A 27,249-nucleotide genomic window follows, 5' to 3' on the forward strand; every position below is an offset into this window, starting at 1 on the left:
CATGAAGCAAACATTTCTCTCCGTCCTGCTGGACTGCAGTTCCCAGATGCCAGCTCAGATCGACCTCCTTAAAAACACAGCACGAGTCTTCTAAAGCAGTGCCCTCTATTTTGAAAATCAAATCTGCATTATCCATAATAATGATGTACAATTTTTTTTTTTTTTTTTCCTCAGCAGTGTAAATTCTCATTCCTATAGGCTCTGCAAAGCCAGAACTGCACAATGTAGCAGCCATTTTAGCATAAAATGCTTGTCTGTGTGACATGGAGAGATGAACAGCAGCACGTCTCTAATGCAGTTTAGCTGTGGTGCATCCAAGAGGATCGCCATCACATACTAAGTCGCAAACGTAGCCCAGAAAAAAAGAAATGCTTTTTATTCTAAAGGCAACATATTACATCATTTTATTAGGAAAAAAGAAAATGTTAAGAAAAAATGTTAATCTTTATAACCATTAATTGCCTGCATGTAAAAAGCAAGTGCACGTCCAGTGGCCTGGAACTGCATACACACTTTCAAGTGCTCAAGGAGAAAGAGTGTTGAGTTTTGACCTCAAAACATTGTGGTGTTGAACAAAATATATTTACCAGAAATCCCACCGCTGGTTTCATTTGGAAGAACAGATCTCAAAAGAATAATCAGTAATCAGTTCTAATTACTGTCTGTGACCGGTTTGAACTGATGTCACCTGTTCCTCGCTGTTTCTATTCCGTGCTATTTCTTCAAAGCATTCTGGTTTTGGAATATTTTCTCATCAACATAATAGTTGAAAGAGCACTGATGGTACGAATTAAACTAATACTAACTATGCAGAGACTCCAGTTCGTTGATTTGTACTGGTTGGCTTCATTGAAGTCAGAGATTATCGGAGATGAACACTGTTTGGGGAAGGAAGTCCATGAATGCAAAGTATTTACTGAAGTCGAAAATGGCAAATTTCAGAGCCTTCTCTGAATATAGAAAGTGTCCGCTTATAGATTGTCTTTCATTGCAAAATGCTCTACAAAGCAGCATAGGGAATATTTTAGTCTTTGCCAACTCTTTTGTTATTTCTCTATTCACAGCAACTTTTGCAGTCATAACTACAGTGGAAGGAACCAAACTGAGACATCTTAGAAAGCTAAAAAATTAATCATATTTAAAATCCACATCACTTAAAATGAAGGAAGGATAAAATGAAAAAAATAAAGATGTAATCTGGCCTTTTGGAGGGAAACACACTAGCTACTTAGAAGCTTTTTGTGTTAATATTAATATTGCTTTGCTTTGTTGTTGCAAATGTTTTCCTCGTTAGTTTGTGCTTATTTTATTTTATTTTTTTTTTCCAGGTATGGTATTCACTGCTGTGAAAGGCTGTATTTAGTGTAGATTAAAGAAGTAAGACAGAAAAATCTAGGAAAGATGTCATATAAAAAGAGTATGAATAATACATCTGATAAGAAGGAAGAGGTTTTACTGCTAGAATTAGGAAGGATGAGAAAGGTGAAAGGCTATAGGATATTGCGTATGGGATGCACATTACTTATGTGTAAAACCATGTGAACAGGAGGTTTAGAGAACTTCAAGGTGAATTAGTAAATTTTTGTTATCTCTGTAAAAAATGGGTTACCCTTGTCTTCTCGTTTTGAAAATGGAGCTGAGCGTTAAAAAAAGTGGATGGTGCTGTTTGTGGTTTGCCAACACCAGTCAGGATGTGGGAGCTTGTGACTTGTGGCCATTGGCTAGGTCCACCATCCACCCTTTTAGTGCCCTGCTGCAGCTTTGGGTTAGTAACAAATCAAGAAAAAAGAATACTACCAACCTGAACAGCAAACACTTCCTTGTTGATCCTGAAACACAACAAAAAATTTGTTTTCCAAACAAGTCCATAACAATTCCAGTCTTGATTATTTTGTGAAATCTAGTAGGGCACTGGAACTGTACACGAGAGCTGAAAAAAAATAATGTCTTAATATGTTATCTTTTAAAGACCCAGAACTTTAGAGGCAAATATCTATTAAATTAACAGGATATGAAATCCTATTTAGTTGAATTCCTGCAACAAGGCATTCCAAAGAATTTAACAGGAAGACATTAGAAAAAGACTTCTCTTTCCTGAACATGAAAAGATAAAGGAAATAATATTGCTATAATCACTCAAAGCCTAAAAATACCTTTAGCAGTCAAGACAGTACATTGGTGGGTACACTGCATTTCAATTTCTAGGCTACAAAGGGAATCAGGAATGAAAACAAACAAACAAACAAAAAACACTCAAAATCCTTTTATACTTTCCTCTAGATAACCTTTATAGAATTGCTGTAGGAAGATTGTATAGGTTACAAAAGTTAAAGGAAATGCCATACCTAAGGAAAGCTGTTAGTAACTGGAATTGACTGTATTTCTGAGCTGCTTGATTGCCACGGACAGGTCACGGTACAGTCTACATGCAAGAACTGGACATTCAAAATTAGCTGTTGCAGTGTGTTACATTACCAACTCAAGCAACTCTGTGGCATTAGCAATGCAAGTTAAAAACAAACAAACAAACAAACAAACAAAAAAAAAAAACACAAAAAAAAACATTTTGTGTTAATTGAAAGATGTGCAGTGGTTATAAGCGTCATGCTGAATTGCCTGCTTTCAAAATCACCAGTAAATGGAAATAAAATCCAAAAGGTGTAATTAAGTGATCTGTTTATTTTACATTGTTTATGTTTAAAGGGGAGAACCTGTCTTAAGCATTTCAAAAGATTGTGTGTGTATGTGTAAATATGCTCCATGCTCTGATTTTATCTGCCAAATTTGCTGATATTTGCACTAATATTAAATGGAATATAGGAGGCTATTCTCATTGGAAGTGATTTATGGTCATGGTTGGTCAAAGGGGCTGCAAAGCTAGCTAACCTCTAGCTAATGACCATCCATCTTTCAGCAGGACCCTCAAGCATCTAAGGCTGATCTAACGATGTCCACATTGGGGAACTTCTTTAAAGTGTGAAAGATATTAAGCAACAGTAGCCATTTCTATATTGAGATTATTGATACACTTGTCTAGAGCTTTTAAAATTAATCTCTCTCTTTTTTATTTTATTTTATTTTATTTTTTTTGTGGGGGGGGGTGAAGGGGGTGAGGGGTGTGGGGGACACATCCCTCCAGTTGAATTTGAACTAAAAATTGAGAAAAGAGCTTAAGTGTCAGAGAGATTTCTTATGATCTTCATTCCTCTAATAACTCAGACTTGGAAAAAGCATAATATGAAGACTTTTTTTTCTAGTAATGGCAAAATATCTTGGTCTTAACTTGGTAGCACATATTTAGCCAAAAAGCAAAGAAGGTGAGGTCAGTGAAAAAAATCCACTCACAAACTTATAAATCCAAATTAGACCCATCTGAAACAGAAACCATTTTCTTAAACAATCTGTTCCCCTTAGAGTATTAATAATGGAGCAGGGAATGTCTCTTTTAGTTTAAATTACAGTAAACAGAGATTTTATTATTTTGTACTTGGACTAGGCAAGGAGTCAGAAGTCATAGCTGCGCCATTGTCTCACTGCTTAACTTTTCACAAGCTGTTAACATCTTACTGCCTTGACTTTTCCATCTGCATGGTGACTGCTGTGCCTCATTTTGGAAAGCACAAATAGAAAACATGCTCCTGTTTAATAGCATGTTAACAATATTTAACAATAAAGCCACTGTCTGTTTTTCATTTCTCCTCACAAGAACATGCAATTCTCAAATGATGTAAAATTCAGAAGGCCTCTTTTTAAAAAGGGAAAACTGTGGAAAGCAGGAATTTCTTCAGTACCTCTGCCTGCTGTGCACTAGAGGGCCCTCAGGAGTTAGAAATGGATGGAATGCACTTTTGGAAGGCACATAACTTCACAGGACTTTTCATTACAGAATTTAAAATAGAAGTTCTTTTTTTTTTTTTTTTTTTTTTTATAACGTGAGGTTCATGTAAGTTTATAGCAGTTCACATGCAAACAACCTCTCAGTACAGTTAGGCTCCAAAGAGTATTTAGCTTGTAATGAAATACCTACATGTGGACCATATTTACAAATGAAATATGTGCTAGCATACTTGGAGAACGTCAGTTTTACGAAGTTATTTTTATTAACCTAAGGAGTTTACCAGAACAAAGGATGAGTCAAGCTGAATAGGTAAGAGATTTTAAGTTTTACATTTTTATAGCAGTAAGTATACAGTGTGCACTTAATCTATCTTTGTTTCTGTGAAAGGATATATAAGCCACTGTCATTTTATTTGATAAGCTATATCTGGATCCTATTTTATGGCTTCATGAGAGTGTAAAGAATTAACCATCTTTCTTCTTTAATGTGGGCTTATGAATTATGAGAACTATATTCCCATTAAACTCTGGACATGTGGCACTGCTACTTTATTTTTGTATTAGAGAATATGTGCATATCTAACTGCTATAGTTATTGGTGGTTAATATTGTATAATTTACAGCGTGTCCATAACATGAGTTTTAGTAAAGACTCTTGTCTCGTAAGAAAAAGATGATAATGATCTGTGTTTGAAAGCTTTTCTTTTAATGCTGGAATACATCTAGCTGAGATTGCAAAATGAGCCTGTACTTCATGATTTTGGTGTTTAATTTGTATTGTAATTAGAAAATGAAAGATGTATTCTGGCACGTTTCTGGATTTATGTATACTGTCTCACCTATAACTTGACTCTTAAAATAGAGAACCACAGATACTATTTCATGAGTAATGAAATTAAATGCTACTGTCAGCTCAACTCTTTTCTTTTTGCAGTTTTCAAAGGAGAACTTCAGATATTTTAGGCTACAAGTCAGTAAACTTTGCTTACGTAGCTGGCTCCATTCATTCTCTGAAGCCAATCACTTGCCCCGTGGTGGCTGATAAGAATTTAACAGCTTGTAGAGGTGGAGTGTCTGGATCCTTAGCACTGAACACATTCCCAGGCATATCAGTAGCCTCTGTCCATCATCCATGCTGGAAGCTATTTGGAAAAGGAGAAATAGAAATCGGGGAAGGGAAATCATGCATCATCATCCTGGCTGGAATGTGCGGAAGACTTTATGCTGTTTTCATCATGTGGATTCGCTAGAGAAATGACCTTCTTTGATCAGCCAGGTAAAATCAAAAACTTGTTTATTTGCTGCCTCTGCTCCCCACGGGTGCTGAGGCTGTGGACCTGCAGGCGACCGAGGACAAGGAGGAATCTGCTGGTGGGCACTGCTTGTGTGATCTACCTGGGGTTCCTTGTCAGTCAAGTGGGTCACGTTTTACCCCAGCACAAAGGAGGACACCAAAAACTCAGTTCCAGAAGTCTCCAAGATGCAGCTCAAACTCCTTTTCTGGGCATCCCACTGGATGGCACCCTGTCACCACCCAGCTTCCAGGAACCCCAGCTTGGCGGCAATGGGACCTCGGTGCCACCCAACGTAGTTTATATCACCCTGCGGTCCAAGCGCAGCAAGCCTGCCAACATCAGAGGCACGGTGAAGCCAAAGCGCAGGAAGAAACATGCAATCCCTTTGTCCTATGGGCAGCACTTTCCAAAAGCTGCTTTCACTGGCCAGGAAGAGACCTTTGTCCAGCAGCTGGGGAGGGCCACACGTGCTGCAGGTGCAAAGGGAGCAGCAATAGCTCCGCAGGCAGGAAAGCACCACCTGGATGAACACAGGCAGAAAGAAATGGCAATCGGGAAGCGAGGTCACCAGAGACCTGGGGGGATTTCTGGAGGTCTAAAGGCACAACACCAGGCTGAGGAGAGCAATATCAGGATTTACAGCGAGAGCTCTCCGTCTTGGCTGAGCAAAGAAGATATCCTAAGCATGCGTATGCTGGCAGATTCTCCAATAGAGAGCATCCAAGAAGTGCCTTCTCAGAAAGCAGTCCTGGTAGTATTTGAGAGGGGTCCCAGCACCACAGAAGCTGCTTGTAATCGAGGGCACTGTGGCATCATCAAAAGACCTCTTGACATGAGTGAAGTGTTTGCCTTTCATTTGGATAGGATCTTGGGGCTAAACAGGAGCTTACCTTCTGTAAGCAGGAAGTCGGAGTTCTTCCAAGGTAACATATTCCTATGATTTTCAGCTTCCACATGGGGTGCTGAGGTTTCCTTCCTCTTCCCACATTAACCACAGGACAGCAGCAGACTTTAACTCCTGCTAGTCTGAGAACTAACCCAATCATTACAGGGGTGTAAAGCTGATATCTTTCTGCAATTTATTCCATGTAATTGTCCGGTCTAAAGGATGCTGTACCCTGAAATTTAGACTAAATGCAATAATTGAGTTGCTCTAATGATTCTCTGTCCATGAGACTATGGAATGCAAAAAAAGACAGGGAGTCATCTGTAGATCGCATGGCATTGTACAGACTGACTAAAGAGGTGAAAGAAATTCCAGAAGATTACCTGGTGATTTGATGAATATTTCATTTTTTTTTTTTGCTTGTCTTGTTTTGTTTTGTTTTCTCATCTCTTAGATTTGGCTTCAATAAGATATTATTGAAAGCGAGCACAAGAATTAATCTCTCGAACAGATGGTACAGGAAAGGTGTTTTATATTTTGTCAGATAACCTACTTGGAAAGGTAGGGGACTTCCTGAAGAAGCTTAATGCTACTACTAACTCTGGAAACTGTCAATTTTCAGAAAAAAAAAAAAATCTTCCCTCTCCCCTGATAATTCAAAAAATATTGCTACATCTCAGTGAATCCAGCTTGACATTTTGAGGCTCATTACACATACCTACATTATATATTATGCAGACAAAAATATATACAGGAAATAATGCAATATGCCTCTTACATGATTGGTTTAAACAGTTTTCAGTGCAAATTTTGGCTTTCTATTCTATGGTGAAATTAAAGATAGATTTCAGACATAATGTATTTTAGAAGTTTATTTCTAACATAGCCATCTTGTTAAATGTCTTCAGCCTAACTGCTATTTTTGTACAGTTGCAAATCACAACCCTAAAGGACTACGTTGCATTTTAATGAATCATTGCTGAAGTGGCCAGCTATTTGTTTTTGCTGTTCATTTCTTGCTGCTGAAATTAGCTTATAGGAAATATTTTTATATCAATCCATCTGTCAAAAAAAAAAAAAAAAAAAAGGACAACAACGAACAAGTAATTCAGGAATGACTTTCTAAAATCTGACAGCAGGAAGAAGACCTAGAGATCTCTGCTTTGTTCCTACTGTGTAAGTCTTCCCTTTGGCAGCCTGTGCAACTGTGTGAATGAATCTCTAGGAATAACAGTTTGGTGGCTTCTGAATATTATTCATACTTGCAAAGCATGGAAGATACATTATGCCTAGGTTATTTTTAGGCAGGAGATTTATTGCTCTAGAGCTGTCACAAGGAGTTAAGGTAGTTCGGTTGGAGGAATTGTGCCCAGCATGGCTGCAGAGCTGACAGACCGCAAGCCCCTGTGAGCACCCATTAGGCTAATTGTGCATTGTGTCGCCCGGTGTCTGTCACCTTGCAGCGTGTTTTGGATTGTCTGGGACAGAGAGAGTCATTCTGCTCATTTTAATTTTCTTTTCCACATAACTGGCTATGTTCCTATAGCAAGAAGAGTGTTGCTAGGTGATGAGAAGAGAAATAACATTATTTTGGTCCCACTTCATTTTTTCCAGCTAAAGGGTGAACAGAGGATTTGGAACAGTTACTGTACCTTGTCTCTCTCCATTTCTTTAGCCTCAAAATATGCTGGAGCTCAGATGCCTCGTAGCTACTTGCACCCATTACTATCTGCATGCTTGTATTTAGCATAATCTTGAAAACATCTTTGTGTTGAGGAAATGAACAAAAGCATATTCTTAAGAGCAATATGAACAACTGGTGAGCTTATTTCTGTAACTTACTTGCATGTGCTTAGGATAAGATTAGGTGGGCTCACCAAAGGTTTTTGCAGGGCAGCTTCTGATAATCATGGTTATTCATATGGGAAAGAGAGCAGTGCAGGAGGAGAGATTGTGTGTGTCTACAAATGTACACAGCTTCTGGGCTGACATCTCTCTCCCCACGACACCTCCATTTAGCTTGCCTCAGTTGTGATGTGATGTAACAGGACATGTTTGATGTAGCATTAAAATCTTAAAAAATGAGCTTCTCAAAACTGTCATTCATTTGTCAGAGCAGTTTCAAAGAACCACTTAGTAAATCCCTGTAGAGAGTTTGTTTCCTTTATTCTCTCAATTCCCTCACTGATGTGTTTTCTTTAAAAGCCTAGCAAAATACTGTACGCAATTTCTCTGGCTACTGCCCTTATTTTTCCTAGTTAATTGCAAACCTTCTTTGGTATTAACTGAATGTTTGAGTGGTCTATATTATTTTTCCATCATGGATGGAAAAATCATGCATGATAACTCTTTCCCTCATATTTTTGCAGTTAATTGATCTAATGTACATGTAAATAGCCTGGGGAGTACAGGTGAGCAAAGCCCTTGCAAGTTCAGTCTTACAGGCAGAGAGAATGACTCCGGGTGCACACAAGCAGATATTCATTATTGCTATTGCTAACTACAAGGCATGAACATGCTGTGAGCTCCAAAACACCTATAAGCCAAGAAGGATTAGCCAGTAAAGCAACAAAAAAAAAATCATAAAGCTCCATCTGTTGTGGAGAAAGCAGAGGATGGCTCTTGCATTTATGAGTTTTGGTATGGTTACATTAATAACATAGGATGGAGAATCTTTATTATTTGACGGTCCTAACCTAAGGAATAGAGGAGACATCAGTGACCTTGCTTGGCACAGCTTGGTGGCACAGACCAACCTCAGTCAACTTGCACAGAAGTAAAGTAAAATGACTGCACAGCTTGCCTCTGGCTCAGCAGCAGGGCAGGACAATGCTGGGGTTCACTAGGGCTTGAGTCACTGATGAAGTAACACAAGCTGGAGGGGTTTGCTCCTCTTCTGCCACTCAACACCAAAGGGAGAGGACTTGGGTTCCTTGGACCTTAGTGTTGAGGCTGAGGTCTTTGCTCAGCTTTTGATACACAACACAGCAACTACTGCACAGTTTTGTCGCATCTCTTGCTTAAGGCCTGAGCTACCACATGCCAACTACCACCTCTTTTCCCCCAGTTTTCTGATATGGTAAATGTGGCTAAGTATGTTTGATCCTGTGCTGAGAGGAGCAAGCTCAGGTGTACTCATTCCAGTGGGGCTTCTTAGCTGAGGATTGAGCTATTTGCCCAGAACTTTTTGTTCCTGAAAAGTGCAAGAAGCTCTTCCTTTGAGTAACAACCCTTCATGGTTAGTTTAGTGCAAACAGACACATGACACGTGATAGACAGCTCCACTGGGTACACTTGTCGTTTTGCTTTATTGGCTTCCATGTGATAAATGGAGCCATAGATTTTCCTGTTATACCCTGCACTATCAGCCTGCCTTGGCCATTGCACCATGAGTTGTGCAAAAGCAGGGAAAGGTAATATGATTCATTAATGTTAGGGCAAAATAGGGAGTAATAAAAATCTGCTTTCTACACTAAATTATCCCTTCCTGATACTACATGGGCAACTAAACTGTTCCTTTCAAGTGTGGCAGTGGTAAACTGTACTGCATCACTGCAAACAGTGATGAGCTTGAGAAAGGGCTTTAACCACCTCATGAAAGACCTGCTTTCTTTATTGAAGCTCTCTTGGGAATGTTTGAAAGTATTTTTTTCAAAGTTGGAAAAAATGCTGTGGGAATAAGGTAGTACACAATATGGTATGATAACATTTGCAAGAGTATCTATACAAATATGCTTAAAAGCATGTAGACCGTTTTTAAAGTGATATGGTGTCTGGATATTTAAGATGATGCTGATACAGAAGCCAAGCTGGGGTACATTACCTTGCTGTGAATGAAGCAGTTTGAGCACCCTGGGGCAGTCTAGCCTCAGCAACCTGAAGTTTCCCTTGTGTTAGCTTACTCAGCTCATTCCCTGACACAGTGGATGCTAAGGGCCAAAGAAATTTTTAGAACTATTTTGGTGCTGAAAAATCCATTTGAATTATTAGGAAGCTGGTTCCAATACAAGTTTCAAAAGACTTCTCATGCAATTTTGCAGATGTTTTCATCTTTAGGTAGCTGAGTAGTTAAATGGGTCTAAAACAGTAGATGAAAAGAAATTAAAGTCAATCTGCTTTGGCCAAGCTTCAGTGGCTTCCTCACAGTATTTCCTTCTCTCATGGAGGGTTTATCAGAAGTTATTTAAGACCCCAGGTCTTTCAGTAACAGGCAGCAGTGGCATCTGTGAGTGTCGGAGCTGCAGCAGCAGAACAGCAATAACCTTCTATGTTACCATATAAAACTGCTGAGGAAAGAGGCCCTCCTAGAACAATTGGATGTATTCTGATGTGTGCTGGACCCCTTAAATCCTGGCTGTGTCAGACTGGGAGCTCCTGGTCAGGCCTTGCTTTCCATTGCTCAGTTAACTTCAGCCCCACGCCTGGGAGGTCTGAAGCAAAACAACTCTCCCTACCTTGCTACACCAATTCATGCACCTATTAATCAACCCCCTTATCTGCTTTAATTCAGCCTCTTCATGTTTTTCCTGCCAGTGTCAAAAAATTGAGTCACTGCTCTTTACTGAAGCTGCTGCTTCATATTCCTGTAATTCAATTTATATTACAGAGTTGAAAGATTTTATTTTGGCTCATCTTTTCTGCTCCCATTTCCTCTGAAATGCAAACATTTCCTGCATTTAGCCTTGGTCTTTTAAATTTGTTTTTGTGTCTTAATGGAAACTGGCAAGATATTATTCATATTTTTCAAGTATTTATATTACTATTGTTTATCATGTCCCTTTTAGATAGACAGGGGATGTTTGTTTTGTTAGAAGACAGTTCACGTGTTTGGCTTGTGGAAAAATTTTGCGAGTAGTTACATAAGCTGCTGTCAGAGATACAAAAATAAAAGATCAGATTCGGTCCCAAAGGATGCTGTCCTTTGCTTTTTGGTGGCAGTTCCTACTGCTTGTGTATGCTTTCTCCAACTGTTTTGGAAGAGTAGCTTAGCTAATAGTTGACCTGACTTGGCTAGTCATCTACAATGTCAGTGATGGAGCTAAAGCGAGAGAGATTGGGAAATGGCCAGGGTTTCTGACTTTAAATTCCTCAATGCTTATTCAGGCATCTCAGTAGAGAAGCCTGATTTTTCAGCAGTGCTCAACACTCATATTCTCCCCTCCCCCATCAGAGAAAAGATGCTGGTGCACAATGATGATAAAGGAAGTACTGACCATAGTGAGAGACTGATGTTGCTAAGAAAAGGACACCTTCTGGGTTCCTAAGGAAACATCAGGCAACAAGGAGGGGAGTTAAAGAGGTGGAGAGCTGCATCTTGGTTTAGTTTGAGGACTACCTTGTATGCACATGTTGAGTCAGAGAGAAGATCATCAAGTACATTCTGGTGTTTGAAAAGATTTTGCTTTTCTCCACTTTTCCTAATGAAACTGAACACATTTGAGCTTGACTGCATGTGGAGTCTTATCATGCTTTATGGCAACAGGTAGATCTTCACATGATTCACTGCTAATTATGGGCAAAGAATTTCCAACCTGTTTCAGATCAGTCAGCATCCTTTGAAGAAAGTGCTTTTTGATTCAGCTCAGTGGAGATCCATCAGCAATTCATGCTGCTTACAGATGGAACATTTGCATTGGCTTTTTTTTTTTTTTTTTTACCTTCCTGTTTGTCACAGATGCCAATTTTCTCTGTACAGACATCTGTCCAGGTTGCCTCTGGAGAAGAAGTTGCCATGAAGTTCATTGCTTTCATGTGAGATTGAGAGCTTCTTTTCAGATGTGTCTTTGGGTCCAAGAGCACACAGAAGACAGTTATACGCAGCCTGTAGAGACACAAACTATCCCATGAATTGTAGAAGTGTGGTGTTTAGGTTTATTGACATTCAAGACAAATACAAATAAATTCTGAAATTTTGCATATGTTCCAACACCTGTTATTTATTAGCTAACAGCTTTGCAGTTAAATGGTTCCTCCTTTCCATACCAAGACATTGTATCCTGGCCTTCTGTCTACACCCAAAAATATAAATATTTTCTTTGTTTTAAAGTGTGTACAAACCGCAGTCAGTCCTGGATCCTTGACTACTTAAGGCAGCAACAGAAGCATTGAATCAGCAGTGAAACAGAAAGCTCCACTTTCCTAAAGAGGATACATATGCCTGTTATTTGATATTGAGTGAAATGTATTTTAGCTTATTTTAAATTCTTTGCAGAGGCTACTTCCCACTAAATACTACAAACACTTGAATTCACCAAAGCTAAGACACTTACGTGCCTTACCAGTTTCAGGGAAAAGTGGAATAACCTTTACACAGAAAAAGAATTAAAGAAAGTGGCCATAATCATTGTTGTACTATCTCATGTTATAGTTGTATAATAAAAAATACTTGTCAAGGTGTTTATTCATGCTAAGTTGATATTCTACAGTATTCTCATACATCATTTCAGGGCTGTGAAATCATATATTATAGGCATACAATACCAGAAGAAAACAGTATAAATCCACTTTGAGTATAGGATTTGTAATCTTTTATGCCCATTACACAGGAAAACACCCTTTGAGAGAAGTTTTCAGCTCTTGTGAATCATCATCAGTTCTCTGCAGTGAGGGAAACCTGCAGCATTAGTTCACAACAGCATTGTAGGCTCTAAATCTACCTATGAACTTTGTAATAGTTTGGTTTAATATATGACTTTTTACGTTAATCTCCTGCTTCAAAGAGAAAAAGTCTTCTGTACACTGAAGGCACTTACAATGTCTGTTCTTTGTCCATTCCTGCGGTGGCTGGTTTTAGATGTGGAATAAGACCACATTAACCAAAGGATGTCAAATTATTTGGCTGTGGCAATTTTTTCTGCCACATCTGTAAAATGCTATAATTATTGATGCTTAGACAATGTCTAAAGAAAGATCAAGCAAGTCTGTCAGTACTCCAGTCTGGCAATTTTTTGTTTTTCCTTTTTCAGCCGGTCAAGCCTGTCCTGTTATTCTCTGGGATTCCTCACTGAGTCCAACAGATAACAATACCCATTCTTCAGTGAGATTAACCTGGGGGAGATATCAGCAACTATTGAAGCAGAAATGCTGGCAGAATGGTAAAGTTCCCAAAGCTGAGTGGGGCTGTACTGAAATCCACCATCATGAATGGTCCAAGATGGCACTCTTTGATTTTCTTCTGCAGGTAAAACATTTATAGAACACAAATATCTGCCTCAAAAGTCACATGAGCACATAGACTCTCAGAAAAATAATTTTAGTTGGTTCGCTTGTTTTAAGACTGGGGAAGAGATGAATTTGCACAATTTGAAGTTGTTTCTGTTTATGATTAAAACATTCAAAATTCAACTTGTAATCATGGAAAGATCAGGAACTTGACTGAATGAGGAAGGAGTAGAATAGTATCTGATGAACAACAAAGCTGCTGTTCTTCAATTAGGTTTTGCACATAAGTATTAGCTCTCTAAATAATACCATGCTAGGGCTTTGCCTTGTGGTATTATGACACCACATGACCACAGTTACAATAATTATACAATAGAACATTAATGCTGGACTACATGTATATATATATGCATGTGGATGGCAGCTGATTTTATACCTTCCTGAGATACAGCACTGTTTCCAATCACCCCTGCCTGCCAGACAGGTCAGAGTGGCTAAGCCTCCTGCACCACTTACTGGTTTATATAATGCTATCTGTATTTAAAACTACAGTAAGCACTAGTTTTGTGCACTGCATTTCAGTTGCATACAATTCAGCTTTTTAGAGTTGCATTTCTTGAAATACAGAAATCATGCCTTGCTTTATGCATAGTCTATCCCTGCCTTTCTCAGCTCTGTTTTAGGATGAATGATGCTTCAAATGTTTTTCTGAAAATTGCATTTCTGCAGACTTGTTAAACATAGAGCATGAAATTCTTCTCTAAAAATATACTGTCAACTTGTCTAATGACTGCATCTTTAGTTCCACTATGAGCAAATAACCCTCTGAAACTGGTATAAGGTCATACGTGGAGTTTTTTGGTACTAAACATAGTAATACCCATATATAAATAGTACATAATGCATCAGTTTTATTATTTTCATGCCATTGTTTTGTTTCTGAACAGGTTGAGAATTCACATGAGTTCTGTTTTATTTATTTATTTATTTTAATGTCCTCTAAGACACGTTTTTAAACTTCATAATAGAATTCTTATTATCCAGAAGGAGAGGTCAGCAGAAATAAGGTACAACAGGATAGAATTGTACACAAAATAAATTGCCCCCATTTGTATCTGGTATCAGTTTATACTTCCATTTGCCTACCAAAGAAGGTGGTACATACCAGAGAGTGAAAGAAGGTCTTACAGTTTTAAGGTTAAGATTTTACCTGTGCTGTCAGACTTAAGTCTAGCAGCACATTAGACGATTCTAACATGGAAAATGCTAAGAAGGGTTTCCAAGTTTAAAATGCCAAGCTATGGCGTGTAGCCCTAATAGAGGCCAGGATTCTAGTGGTTTTGTTTAATAGACTAAACAAGTAGCTTTGTTTAATAGACTAATTATCTTGCAAATGCTGCTTGCGGGTACAAATGTTTATACTGTTATCATACATACTAATGTTGGACCTGATGATCTCTTGAGGTCCCTTCTAACCTGGGCTGCTTCATACCACCAGGTAGATGGTTTTTAGTGGAAAACTTCAAGCTTTTCAATGATTGCACTCTTCAGTTGTGGTAAAGGATATGTGGCTTTATGCACCAAGAGGTTTTCCTGTCTCTAGTTATTTCCATACTGATCTGCATACCTCTAGACTGGAAAAGGCCAAAACCTTCTAACACCTTTCTTATGTATGGTTTTGTGCAGACGTACATACAAAAAAAAAAAAAAATCAAGTTTGCTTAGTTAGATGTTTGCTCCAGGAGGTCTCAATTGCAATATTCTGTTAAAAAGCTGCCTGCATCAGCAAGGTAACAAGAGCCTCCAAGAAACCTACCTGGATTTGCAGTTCCCCCAGAAAAATCACATGAATACACTACTGAAGGTAAATTTTCTGTGCATTTAAAATTGAATCAGAATCAATGATGCAGAAAAGCTAAAGAGAGTTTAAAGAACCATTAAAATACACATTACAATGTGCTTACCATGACTGTGGTGCAAAGATAACCTAACAGCTTAGACTTTGAGGAGCATAAACATCAAGATAACAAGAAAGCATTCAAGATATTCAGAGGACATTGATTATAATAGTCTGAAATTAATCATAGCAGAAACTGGGCTTAATATCAATAAAAATACTTTAACAGTGCAAAGTCTAGTCTGGGAAACTACAGAACATTAAAAAAACCACTTCATGATTTTTTCAGAAAGAGTGCTGGTGAGAAGCATTCCTTCTTAAAAATGTTTCCATCAGAATGGCTTTGGTGCCCTTAAAGAGATTCCTATCTTCTGAATTCAAATAACAAATAATATAAAACATAGAAGCAAGCTGAAAAATGCTTGTATTTGACCTTTAAGTGTCCTCTTCAAGAACTCAGGTAAAGTAAGGACATTAAAAGTAAAAATTATTATTTTTTAATTATGGAGTTTTGAAGCACTCATGTACATACATAAATACATGACAGAAATCAGTGTTAAACTGTTAAAGTTGCAACATCAGCTCCAGAGTATCCCAGTGTTCTGCCTTAACAGAACGCATTATGAAGAGGCTGTCTGCAAGAACATGATCTCCTCATCTATTTAATGCATGTAATGAGGTGTGGTAAAGACAAATTATGGCTATGCATCAAAGGAGTCTGTAAATCTCTACTTCACTTTTTGGCAAAACTTCGAATAAATTGAATGAGAAATGAGCTACAACACTGCAAACAACAGGGGCTCTTGTGCTTGAAGATGCTGAATGCTGCTCAGCAAGGATGAGAGAGAAATCCATTCCTTTCCTCAGGATTTTCTCAGCTGAAAATAAACACTGCCAGCAAGACCAGTGGCAATATTGCTACATAAGAGAACACAAACAACTCTCGGACTTTCATCTGATGAAAAAAAAAAAATAGGAGGCCTTTCTAACTTTAAACACAGCTCTAAATCATGAGAAGTCACAACACTTCATTTCAGTGGGGTGTCAAAAAATAAGACTAACTTTAGAAGGTTTCATGTTTACATGAGTGTTATTATTTTTATGCTTAGAGCAGTTTTAAGTTAGTAGCACACAGGAAACGAGGAAAAAAAAAATACATTAATTAGCTACGCATTAAACCTTATCTGCCTTCTGCTCTGTAAATAGAAGTAAGCAAAAGCAGGGCTGCTCCCCAGGGGAAGCCAGGACAGGTCATCCACACAGCATGGCTGGTCCCATGGCACAAGGGGCAGCCCAGAAGGAATGACAGTGGATCCCTCTGTGAGCATCAGGCAGAGACAAGGTGGCAATCCAGCTCCAGGGCCACGAAGCAGCAATCCAGGAGCACCAGGTAACAGGATGAGGAGCAGGTGCTCCCACAGCAAGGTCCAGAGGAGAACTGAGGGCCTGAGCCTGAACTTGTATAGGGCTCCTGGGCCAATGGGCAGAGAGAGGGTGGATGTGGGTATGGAGGTCCCATTTGAGGCTGATTAGGCCAATTAAGGCCTATCTGTGCACTCAGGGCCCTGGCAATGCTGGGCATTTATTCTCATCTACACACCAGAGGGTAGAAGTACCTGTAAAGAGTGATTTATCCTTCCCATGCAAGACAGTTATCCTAAAATGGCATCCTTTGCACTGGGGGTGCCTAGTACTTGTCATTGTTTACGTAAGAAACAGAAATGACTAGGTCAGGAGAGATGCTTAGCATTTACACCGCTAAAGTTAGACCAGATGTATTCCTCCCAGCTAAGTGCTGCATGATGAATAAGTGAGCATTTGCGTGTGAAACAATAGTCTGGGCCATGATGTCATTGAAATATGCACCACAGGGCAGCTCACAGAGGCTTCTCTGTGCTTAGAAATGCACTCCTCCTTCCTGCATTTGGTAGCTTCTGGTGACTAACTTAATGTGCCCCTTGCTCATCTTTTCAATATATTTTTTTTTTTTGCATGTTTAAGTCTGTTAGAGTCTACAAAATAGAGGCCCTTCGTGTATGTCAGGCTGTGCTATTTCTATTGAATTGTATTCCCCATCTTATTACAAAGTCCTATTGTTCCATTGTTTTCAAGGAATGTCTACTGACATAACAAATCATGGCCATCAAATGGATACAATATGTAGCCTGGCAAATTGCTTCAAAGAGTATATGAAATTTGGAGACAAGGTCTTTAATGCCATTTCACTGCTCTCTTTAACTATGCTTGTTCTGAGTTTGCTTTCCTGCCAGCTGGGTTAGTGAGCAAAGTCTGACAGTGGCACTGTGCCCCAAATCCTTTGAAGTTGTTTTCAGTCGGCGCTCTGCTGTGCTTGGTTTTAGATCTATAACCGGCTAGACAGAAACTGCTGCGGATTCAAACCTCTGAAGGAAGATTCCTGCGTGCAGCAAGGTCTGACGCTGAAATGCAGCGATCAGGATGCTGTCGACCTGACACACATAGTGCAGAGAAGGCATGACCGAAGGCACTTGGCCTTTATAGACAATAATGGTTTCTTTGACAGAAGCGAGGACAATCTTGACTTCAAAATACTGCAAGGAATCAATGAGTAAGTTTTAAGTTATTAATTTTGTAAAAAGATGGATAATTTCTTCCTGGGATTGCAGTTGGAAGGAAAATCTCTCCTCAGCATTTAGTAGGAATAAAGCACTGCTCACAGAGAGTGCCTGGGTACTTGGAGTAGGAGAGATTTGTCCTGCTCCCTAAGCTGCATGAGAGATACTATTACTGTGTCAGTGTTACATTAACTCCAGGTTTCTTCTGCCAGGTCCATGGGGAGATCTAATTTGTCAGTGAAGCTTAGTTATGTTTACCCTAAACACACTTTCAGTTTATTACCTGTAGCATCTGCAAGTTGCCAGGGCTTTACAGAACAGATTCATGCCTTACCTATAAAGGCATGACTGATGTAACACAGGAAAGTCTCAACTCCACTAATGTAAACTTGTTTCTGTGGAAACCTCTTCTGTAAGCAATTTGCACTGCTCTGAGTTACCATACTATAATCAAAAAGCAAGGGACACTAAGTTACTGTAATAAATATCATCAGCCCATGAAGCATTTTGTGAATTACAGGATGTCTAAAAATGTATGACTAACTCTACTTGTGTAAGAGATACAATTAACATGCATATGATTAGTCATGCATGGACTTCCTCTCCTGAGTCGCAGGCTATATTCATAAATTCAATTGCTAAACCACAACATGATTATTGCAATTCAGAGTGATGGCAAAACTGATGATTTTCTTTGTGCTTTTCCAGATTTCCTGAATCTGCAGTTTCAGTGCTGAGGAGCCAGCGTTTACGGGAGAAGTTGCTTCAGTCTTTGTTCCTTGACAAAGTATACTGGGAGAGCCAAGGAGGCAGGAAAGGAATTGAAAAGCTTATTGATGTAATAGAAAGGAGGTCCAAAATTCTTCTTACTTATATAAATGCACATGGAGCCAAAGTATTGCCCATGAATGAATGAGCTTCTGAGGGACAGGCTTTAAAAAATTTTGTGAGGCAAAACTGACAGTTAAATTGATTTACTTCATAGGCTTATTTAATTTTTATTTTTCCAAACTTTCAAGTTTATTTTTAAATAAGAAGTCTTGAATGGTTTAAAAGCATCATTTAAATGTCAGCTGCAGCTCAACACAGTGAGGTTCTATGTCACCAGTGAAATGAAATGAAAAAAAATCAAATAGTACAATAAATGATATAGTAATGTGCATGCACCACGAACACTCCTTCTGTTAATATGCTTCAGAATTAGCAACAGTATTTTCAGTACATTAGTCTGGATTACTCTTACTCTCATCATTCAAGTCAGTAAAAGTTTTATTGCAAATTTAAATGGGAACAGAGATTTTAGGCACTTAACACATCACTGAAAACTGCCATCGTATCTACATAGTGAAACATACTTAGTACAGGAATTTATCTTTTTGATTAAGAACACTAAAATTCCAACATTTCCAAATGTATTTTATTTTGATCTTTTGAAATCTAAGGACTAGATTCAACTCTTTTAAATGCAATCCAATATTTCTATTGGATGTGAATAAAATTTAGATTCACAACAAGGAGAGCATGGCTTTAACAATAATAATTAATTTGACAAATGCAGTTTTTCCCTGTACAGTATGGAGTACACTTTGTCATGAGTCATTTGTTACAACATACTATTTTCAGTATGGATTGGTTTGATGTGTGGATGGATTGTCTGATATTTCTATTGATTAACTGGGTGTTACTCACAGAATCATCCTTTAGTACTACCATTTCTTTTTTAGCTATTTAGCTTTAGCTTTGTGAAAATATTTTGCTAAAGTAAGTATACACATTTTGTTTTTGCAATGTTCTTTACATGATTTTTTAGAATACTAATGAAAGGCAGATGCAATAATGATGTGAGCATTGTTAAAATCAGAACAGAAAATGTTGTTTGTGCTGCTTGCTCAGCTCTTGCCAGCAATTCAGGCTCAGGTTTTCTGTTAAGACTGACCATTGTGGGGTGATGATTCCAGCTGATGACTTGCCCCAAGTTTTCATACAGGTAAGGTTGTTAGGCTTGGACAAGCACTTTAGATTCTTAGCCTCAATCTGTTCCAGCAAATACTCTGTTACAAATCAACTGATATAGTCTGTCCTCACATATACTTTCTACCTGTCTGTTTAATAAGGTTCTTACTGTCTTTCTAAACGAATATCTATTATCTTTTTGCCATGAGATGATGGCAGAAGTTGAATGGTTTCATAGCTACTCTTGTCTTCATGTATAGTAAAAAAAACATAGTGTGTATAACATTTAAAAAAATGAAAGTGCTTGTATAATATTATTGTTTGTCATTATGAGAAACTAAAATGTTTAATATTCATCTTAATGTGGGTGAATTTAATGTCTTAAATAACTACAATTCCACTGCAGCTAAAACAGATTTTCATTCTTATTATCAAAAGAGCTATTAACAAGAATTGCATTACTAGAAGAAATAGATCTCATTAAGAGCTTGGTCATCTAAATAATCTTTTATTTTCTGTCAGTAAAGGGCAGATACATTTGTAAAAACTTCCTAGAACTTACCAATTACCTTGAGAGGCCATGTTTTAGAGTGCCTTGGACTTTTTGATTGCACCAAAGTAGAATTGTATAGGGCTTTCATATTATCCCTTTCTTGAAATGTTGTAACAAATTAGCCAGGTAATTTCTGTCACAGAAATAAAGATGTTACTGTAGCTTGCATTTTGACCTGAGCCTAGAGAAAAAAAATAATCTCTCAATCCATTTCACATGGAATTCCTGTTGCATTTATCATGAATTTCAGTCTTTGGTGACCGTTACAATCAATTTGTCCTATTTTCTAGCCTATCTCACAGTTTTCTTCCTGCTATATACATGTTCAATTGGATTATCACACTCTGCTGGGAGTGAAAATTATGACTTTCACCTGCACTGAACTTAGAAGAGGAACAAGGGAAGATATAGCAGTGTACCTGATCATGAAAAATGTCCCATGAGTACTTTGTCTTCTAGCTTCTCTTCTTCTGCCTCTAAGACTACACATTCAGAGCACTTCTTCCATGAAGACAGGTGGAGAGAACTGGTGTTGTTCAACCTGGAGAAGAGAAGGCTTCAGGGAAACCTTATAGCGGCCTTCCAGTACATAATGGGGGCTTACAGGAAAGCTGGGGTCAGGGAGTTTTGGTCAGGGAGTGTAGTGATAGGGCAAGGGGTTTTAACAAGTAGTTTTGACAGGTAGTGATAGGACATGGGCTTTAAACTAAATGGACTAAACTAAATAGACTTAGATTAAATATTAAGAAGAAAATATTTACTGTGAGGGTGGTCAAGCACAGGCACAGGCTGCCCAGAGAAGCTGTGGATGCTCCATTCCTGGAGATATTCAAGGCCAGGCTAGATGGGGCTTTGAGCATCCTGGTCTGGTGGGAGGTGTCTCTGCCCATGTCAGGGGGGTTGGAATTATATGATCCTCAAGGTCCCTTCCAACCCAGACCATTCTATGATTCTGTGATCCTGATGCAAAGTCATTGACTCATAATAACCTTTTTTTTTTTTTTCTTTTTCCAGAGTTGAACATTACCCAAGAATAGAAAGATGTCAAGTGTTTTTTTATCTTTTCAGGTTATATATTCTTCTCTATTTCTTCTAGACATGGACTAGTGTTCCTTGAGTATGATATGGACTTTTTTTATTTGACTAGCAATAAATGCCAGTTCTTAAAACAACAGTGTAATTGCCACGGAGTGAGTAATTGCCCTGAAGCTATGCTTAGAGCAAAGTTCTTTGGTAGTCTTGAGCTTAAGAGGCCCAAGTAACAATGGTGCTGTCCTTAACAGTATGACCAAGTTATGAAAAAACATAGTTGTAAAGACGGGATCTTGTGGAGATTGTGGAGATGAGGAGATGGATGCTGCAGATGAATTGCCTTTGGAAAGGAATGGTGTTTTTTACTTTTTTTTTTTTTTTTTTTTTTTTTTTTTTTTTTTTGTGGCAGAGGCATAGAGACCAACTTGTAATTAGAGCTAATCTGCAGGGCAGAATGATGCCTAGATTTTGTGGAAAGTACAAGGGGATGGACAGTTGTCTCACCCTCTATCCTATATGGACCAGAGAGGCATATAATGTCTTTTCAGAACTTCTGCAGGCACCCATGAGCCCAGGATGAATGGCCAGGGCAAGCTGAACTGTGTCAGTGCTGCACATATTGCCCTTTCCAAGGACCAGGGAGTACTTCTTTCTCTGAAACTCTGACTTTGGGTCTAGGACAAGGCATTCTGTGCATGCTGCATCCTACTCTCACCTTATGATCATGCCTTAGCATTACAGTATGCGTAGCTGGAAGCCTTGCTGTGTCTGCTGTATAAAAAAGTTGTATTTCCTACTCCTACAAACACTCTTGTTGTCTTCAGGAAGTCGGGAGAGACTTGCTGAGGCTGTCATTGGGACTGGACTGTAAAATGTTTTGAATTTAATAATGTTGATAACAAACTTCAGAAAGTGCCTTTCTTTATGATGTTTATCCTGTTGCGACATAGCTTGGTACTTGAATCCAGTACTGCTAATAATACAAAGTATGATTGCTATAGTGCTTATAAGTACATACTAGCCAAGTTCTAATTTTATTTTATTTTATTTTATTTTATTTTATTTTATTTTATTTTATTTTATTTTATTTATTTTTTTACTCAAGTGGAGAATTCTCTACTTTTTGAGTGCATTTACATAAATGCTCCAGTAAAAAGTACAGTAGAAGAACTTTATTCACTGCTACGATATTCAAGATACCTGCTCACCCCTCGGTAACAGGAGTAAAGTGTATTGAAAAATTAGTCCATTTCCTTGTAAAACAGCATGACGTTGGACTGACATTCCAGTACAGAAGCCTAAATAATCATAGAATCATAGAATATCTCAAGCTGAAAGGGACCCACAAGGATCATCAAGTCCAACTCATGGCACCACACAGGTCTACCCAAAAATTCAGACCACGTGACTAACTACACAGTCCAAATGCTTCTTAAACTCCAACAGGCTTGGTGCAGTGACTCTGTCGTTACCTGTCCTTCATCTACATTTTTCAGAGGTGTATTAACAGACAGGAAAAAAAATGAACAGGCCTTGCTCTATCTATGGTGGTGATCAACAGAAAGCCAAGAAACTGGGCTTTAGTCATCTTTGCTGGGCTGCCTTCCATTTATGGGCATATGGGATCAGACAGATTCATGTTGCACATTACTCGGAAGGGTGTAACCAACAGCAACAGTCCAAAATCTGTGGGTGGGAAAAGAAGATTATGTCATTCTTGAATCTGCCTGAAAGCCAGAACCACATAAAATGTAATTACTAAGAAAGTCAAGAGGGTTTGCTGATTTCATAACATTGGAAGACAGAGCTTAAAATAAGTAGCACAGGCACAGATGCCTTGAAATTCCTCAGGAGCTTGCCAGCAAGTTAATAATCCTAAACGTTTCAGAAGCTGAGGACATGAAAACTTTTGTGGAGCACTGTGAGAGCAACTTCCCTCTTTTCTATATATATATATTTATATATTATATATATATATATATTCTATATTCTATAATGCACTGTATTAAAGAAAAGTAAATTCCATGGTTTTAAAAATGGAAATACATATTTAGGGTACATTAAAGGACAAGCTTCCAGTAGCAATTCTGGGAACGCTTTCCTGCATGTGTGTGTATGCAAATATGAGCATACATATATGTGTATATAATATACTTTAGCTTTTTTTTTTTTTTTCCTACAACGTGCACTCAGTTTGGGTCATACAGAGTGAATTGTTTATGTAATTTGCTGTTTACATGTAGAATTTTATTGTTTGTGAACATAAATTCAATTTTGGGTATATGCAAGTTGAAGTTTAAACATAACTTTATTATGGATGCAACGTTTGTTCTCAAAGCATTAACCCTTCCCTTGCTAATGCATCTATATAGTATAAAAAGTTTTCTCCTTACAATTGTACCAAAAAAGAGCAATGTTTGTATCTGCATTAAACTGCCAGACAACAGAGTGATAGCAAATCTGAGGGGTTTTAATGGGTTTTACATTACATACTGAATTTCCATTTGAAACTTGTGCATTTTAAAAACCAACTTGTTTGTCCTTTTATAGTAACAGTAAAGGCATTATCACAAGCAATGGATTGTTTGACTCTCTGCTGCTTTTGTCATATGATGGTCAGGAATATACAAAATAAAATAGTGTCTTCATCAAGTTTCAGATCAGTTCTCTAAGCTGAAATAACAAAATTGCAATACATATTAAAGTCCTGTGTGGATTATTAGATACTTTAAAAAAAAAAACTATGGCCTTGAAACTGCATCTTCAGAGAAACAATCCAAATTATATTATGAAGCTCTTCCCGTGGAAATATTTTGTGTTTACTCTCGAGACTTGTAACTCTAAGCTGTTTCTCTTTGGCTGTGGAGCTTCTGATCTCTGCATCAGCAGTATTACTGTATTCTTTAGCCATGGTGGCAATGTCAACTTACACAGATGTTGAGCAGAAAAGGCCATGACCATTTATGATGCCAGAAGAGAAGTATACATCAATGACTAGTAAACTATAACAGACATCGAGCAAGTACAGAAGCAGCAGAAGGGCACTGAAATCTATGTGGCATGGAGACTCACACAGAGTTAAAGTAGCCTCAGAACTTCTAGTCTCTGAAGTTTACATTTTTTTCATGATCCAAGAGAGACTAATGAGAAACACAAAGATGTTGAAATATTTTTAAACATTCTTTCCTGTACAAAGTAATTTGATTTGTTTTATGAAAATGTTATTTATTTGTGCACATTACTGCATACTTCAAGCTAAATAATCTCAGATACATTTGTGTAAGTTCATTACAATTTTGCTGAGTTGTCCCATTTCCAGAAAAAACAGTTTAGGTCAGTTAGGTCAATCCATAGTCTTAGAGGCAGGACAACTGAAACCTAAGGTCAAATGGATACCTAAGGAGAGTGACAAACAAATAAGATGAAGAGTTGCCTGAGATACAGCACTGGTATAGAACTTGGCATGGAAATTGTCTAAACAAACATCTGTGAGCTCCAAGCAGGATCAACAAGATTTTCCTCAAGACTATCAGCCTATTCCACCTGTATCTCTGTGGGAAGCCCTGCCCTAGCCAAATACAAACATTTGAGGTCAATAATTAAAATAAAATAAGCAGTGCAGCAGTATCTTCTATTGGTCTGTCATGAAATACATGAACGATATTTATAAATGACACTATTAAAGATATTAATTTTCCATGGTATATGAAGAATGAGAAATTGTGAAGAACTCTGCAACAACTTCATGAAATTGAGTGGGTCAAACCTGGGAGATGAGCTTCAGTATAGATTAATGTAAAGACTTCATTTAGCTGCTATTTAAAATCTTGGAGAGACCACCTCTTGGGTTGTTTGTGCAGCCTGGTCTTGACAACTCCAGGAGCTAAAGTCAGTTGAGGGAAGAGCAAGTGAAATGACCAGAGGGCTGAGATGGCTGTCTTGTAAGGGGAGGGATGAATTTGTTCAGTTTGGGAAAGAGAAGGCTGGAGAAGCTGGTAATTCAGGTTTACAAAATCATGAAAATGATCAATGGGGTGAGTGCTGAAAATGTCATTCACCAAATCCTGCAATACCAAAGGTGTGGAGCACCCAGTGAAACCAGTATCCCTTTTAAACAGATAAAAGAAAGTTCTTTACACAGCAGGTACTCAGATTCTGGAGCTTGCTGCCACAAGAGACTGTGGAAACAGTATCAAGAAAGTCAAAGGGGATTGGACAAATTCAAGGACAGCAAGTCTATACATGGACTATATACAGAGTAGGCAAGCCTGCATCCTCTAACATTCCTAATACAACAATTCCGGATACTGGGAAAGGGACCACAGGTATTGCCCCAGGCTCATGTGCTCATCTCACTTTGCCCCAGTCTAAGTAGTACTACTGGGCTAAGTGGCCCACGGGTGTGACCCAAAAGGGAATCCCATGTATTCTTATATTTGAAGGTGATTCAAACAGAGAGGAACCTGCAATCTTGTAGGTTACTCAGACCTTTTCCTTATGTATAACAATATACAAAATTATCTTTATTTGCAAGGATTGAAATGCTTGGGTGTGGTGAGTCTGTTTCATCTTCATTGGAAGAAAAGAAAGAAAACAGATGGCAATCTTCTAGTGCCTAATGATGGTTTTCCAAAAGCAGTTCCATGAATTTTGTTCTCTTGAAAGTGATGAAATGCACGCAAAATACATAAACTTTTTTTTTTTCCACTGTGATGTATAGTCTGTATTTAACACTATGTATACGAATCCAATTATTTAACTGAAATACAACTTGAAATAGGTGGCTGACATCCTCTAAAAATTAGTTCAGTTCCAGTACTTATTTCCTTTTAAGCCTTCTGCAGTACATTCTCTTATTTAATCACATGGTTTCAGCATTCACCGTTCAGGATCATTATCTGTATTTCCTTCAATGGAAAAGCCGGCATGACATTCATTCTTCGGAGGTCTGTTAAGCTACACAAGCATGCCTTATCAGAGGTATTCTTCAGCTAACTATGTGAAACACTTTGAGATTTGGATGGAATTTATTAACTGTTAAGGAAAATAGCACCAGTGTGAAAGTCAGCCTTATGAAGTGTGAGAACTATGCCTGACAGATGGCAAAAGCTGGCAGCCCAGTGAGCTGCTCTGCCATGGGAATTCTGAAAAAACAGCAGGTCATATGTCTTAATTTTCAGATAGATGTGTGTATATCACATACCTAAGATAGGCTCTTTTCTGGTCACCTAATTTTTTCCTGCCTCAGTACTTCTGAAAATATAAAACAGAAAGAAACAAGAAGTCAAAAAGTTAAAATGATAACTGACCAAAGCATGCTCTGAAGGCAGCTGTGGCATAGTTGCAGTAAACATGGGGAGGTGGCGATACCCAAACAGAAGCTGGAGCTGCCTTAGAGAAGCATCGTGATGAAGGAGAATAAAAGGATTTGTCCTACTAAATATAAGATCCAGCCTTAAGAATTTCACCATGTGAGGAAAGCATCTAAGGCATTTTATCATACGTAGGATACTCTGGCCCACATGGGTAACAGCTCCCCCCCAACCCCCTCAGTACCATGCACGCATTCTGTTACCTCTTTTCATCATCAGATGGACAGTTCTACCCCCACAGCTCTCACTGGCCTGTGACATGAATGCTACTGAACTCAGACAGCTCTCTAAATTTCTGTACCCAGGATATTCCTAAATCATGCTGATTCTTTACATATAATAGATTTAACTTTTCCTCCCTCTGGAGCTGAGCCACTTAAATGATAAACTCTCAAGACTACACCTGTGGTTTCTGTTTTGCACCTGAACCTTACAAGCTGTCTTTTTTAAAGCTGGTAAACACTCATCTGTGTTTTTTTTTTTTTTTTTTTTTGTTTTTTTTTTTTTTTTTGTGATCTCCAGTGTTGTGAAACATTTGTACCAATCATCTTTCAGCTTTCAAATACAAAATCAACCTATTTTTATTTTACCAGACCTTTTTCTTCCATATAATATTCTTGTTATACCACATATCCCTGCTAATATCCAGACCTGCAATTGCAGCTTGGA

The 27,249-nt window shown here is 38.2% G+C and overlaps 1 protein-coding gene across 1 annotated transcript; it reads left to right on the plus strand.

Annotated features, from left to right (window-relative positions):
- The first annotated feature begins 3,930 nt into the window (after nucleotides 1–3,930).
- On the plus strand, nucleotides 3,931–23,789 carry GASK1B (golgi associated kinase 1B). Its single transcript, XM_005016555.6, has 5 exons — nucleotides 3,931–4,147; nucleotides 4,772–6,055; nucleotides 12,984–13,198; nucleotides 17,437–17,663; nucleotides 18,379–23,789. Exons 2-5 carry the CDS (start codon nucleotides 5,059–5,061, stop codon nucleotides 18,584–18,586), a joined length of 1,647 nt encoding a protein of 548 aa, XP_005016612.1. The 5' UTR covers nucleotides 3,931–4,147; nucleotides 4,772–5,058; the 3' UTR covers nucleotides 18,587–23,789.
- Nucleotides 23,790–27,249: the final 3,460 nt, after the last annotated feature.

Source organism: Anas platyrhynchos, chromosome 4 (assembly GCF_047663525.1).
Source record: "Anas platyrhynchos isolate ZD024472 breed Pekin duck chromosome 4, IASCAAS_PekinDuck_T2T, whole genome shotgun sequence".
Lineage (NCBI taxonomy): Eukaryota > Metazoa > Chordata > Aves > Anseriformes > Anatidae > Anas > Anas platyrhynchos.

Excerpts from the sequence above, each read along its gene's own strand:
- GASK1B (XM_005016555.6), top strand. The coding sequence starts at position 5,059 with ATGCTGTTTTCATCATGTGGATTCGCTAGAGAAATGACCTTCTTTGAT. Across the intron at positions 6,056-12,983 it reads GAAGTCGGAGTTCTTCCAAG|CCGGTCAAGCCTGTCCTGTT; the intron begins GTAACATATTCC and ends TTCCTTTTTCAG. Across the intron at positions 17,664-18,378 it reads ATACTGCAAGGAATCAATGA|ATTTCCTGAATCTGCAGTTT; the intron begins GTAAGTTTTAAG and ends GTGCTTTTCCAG.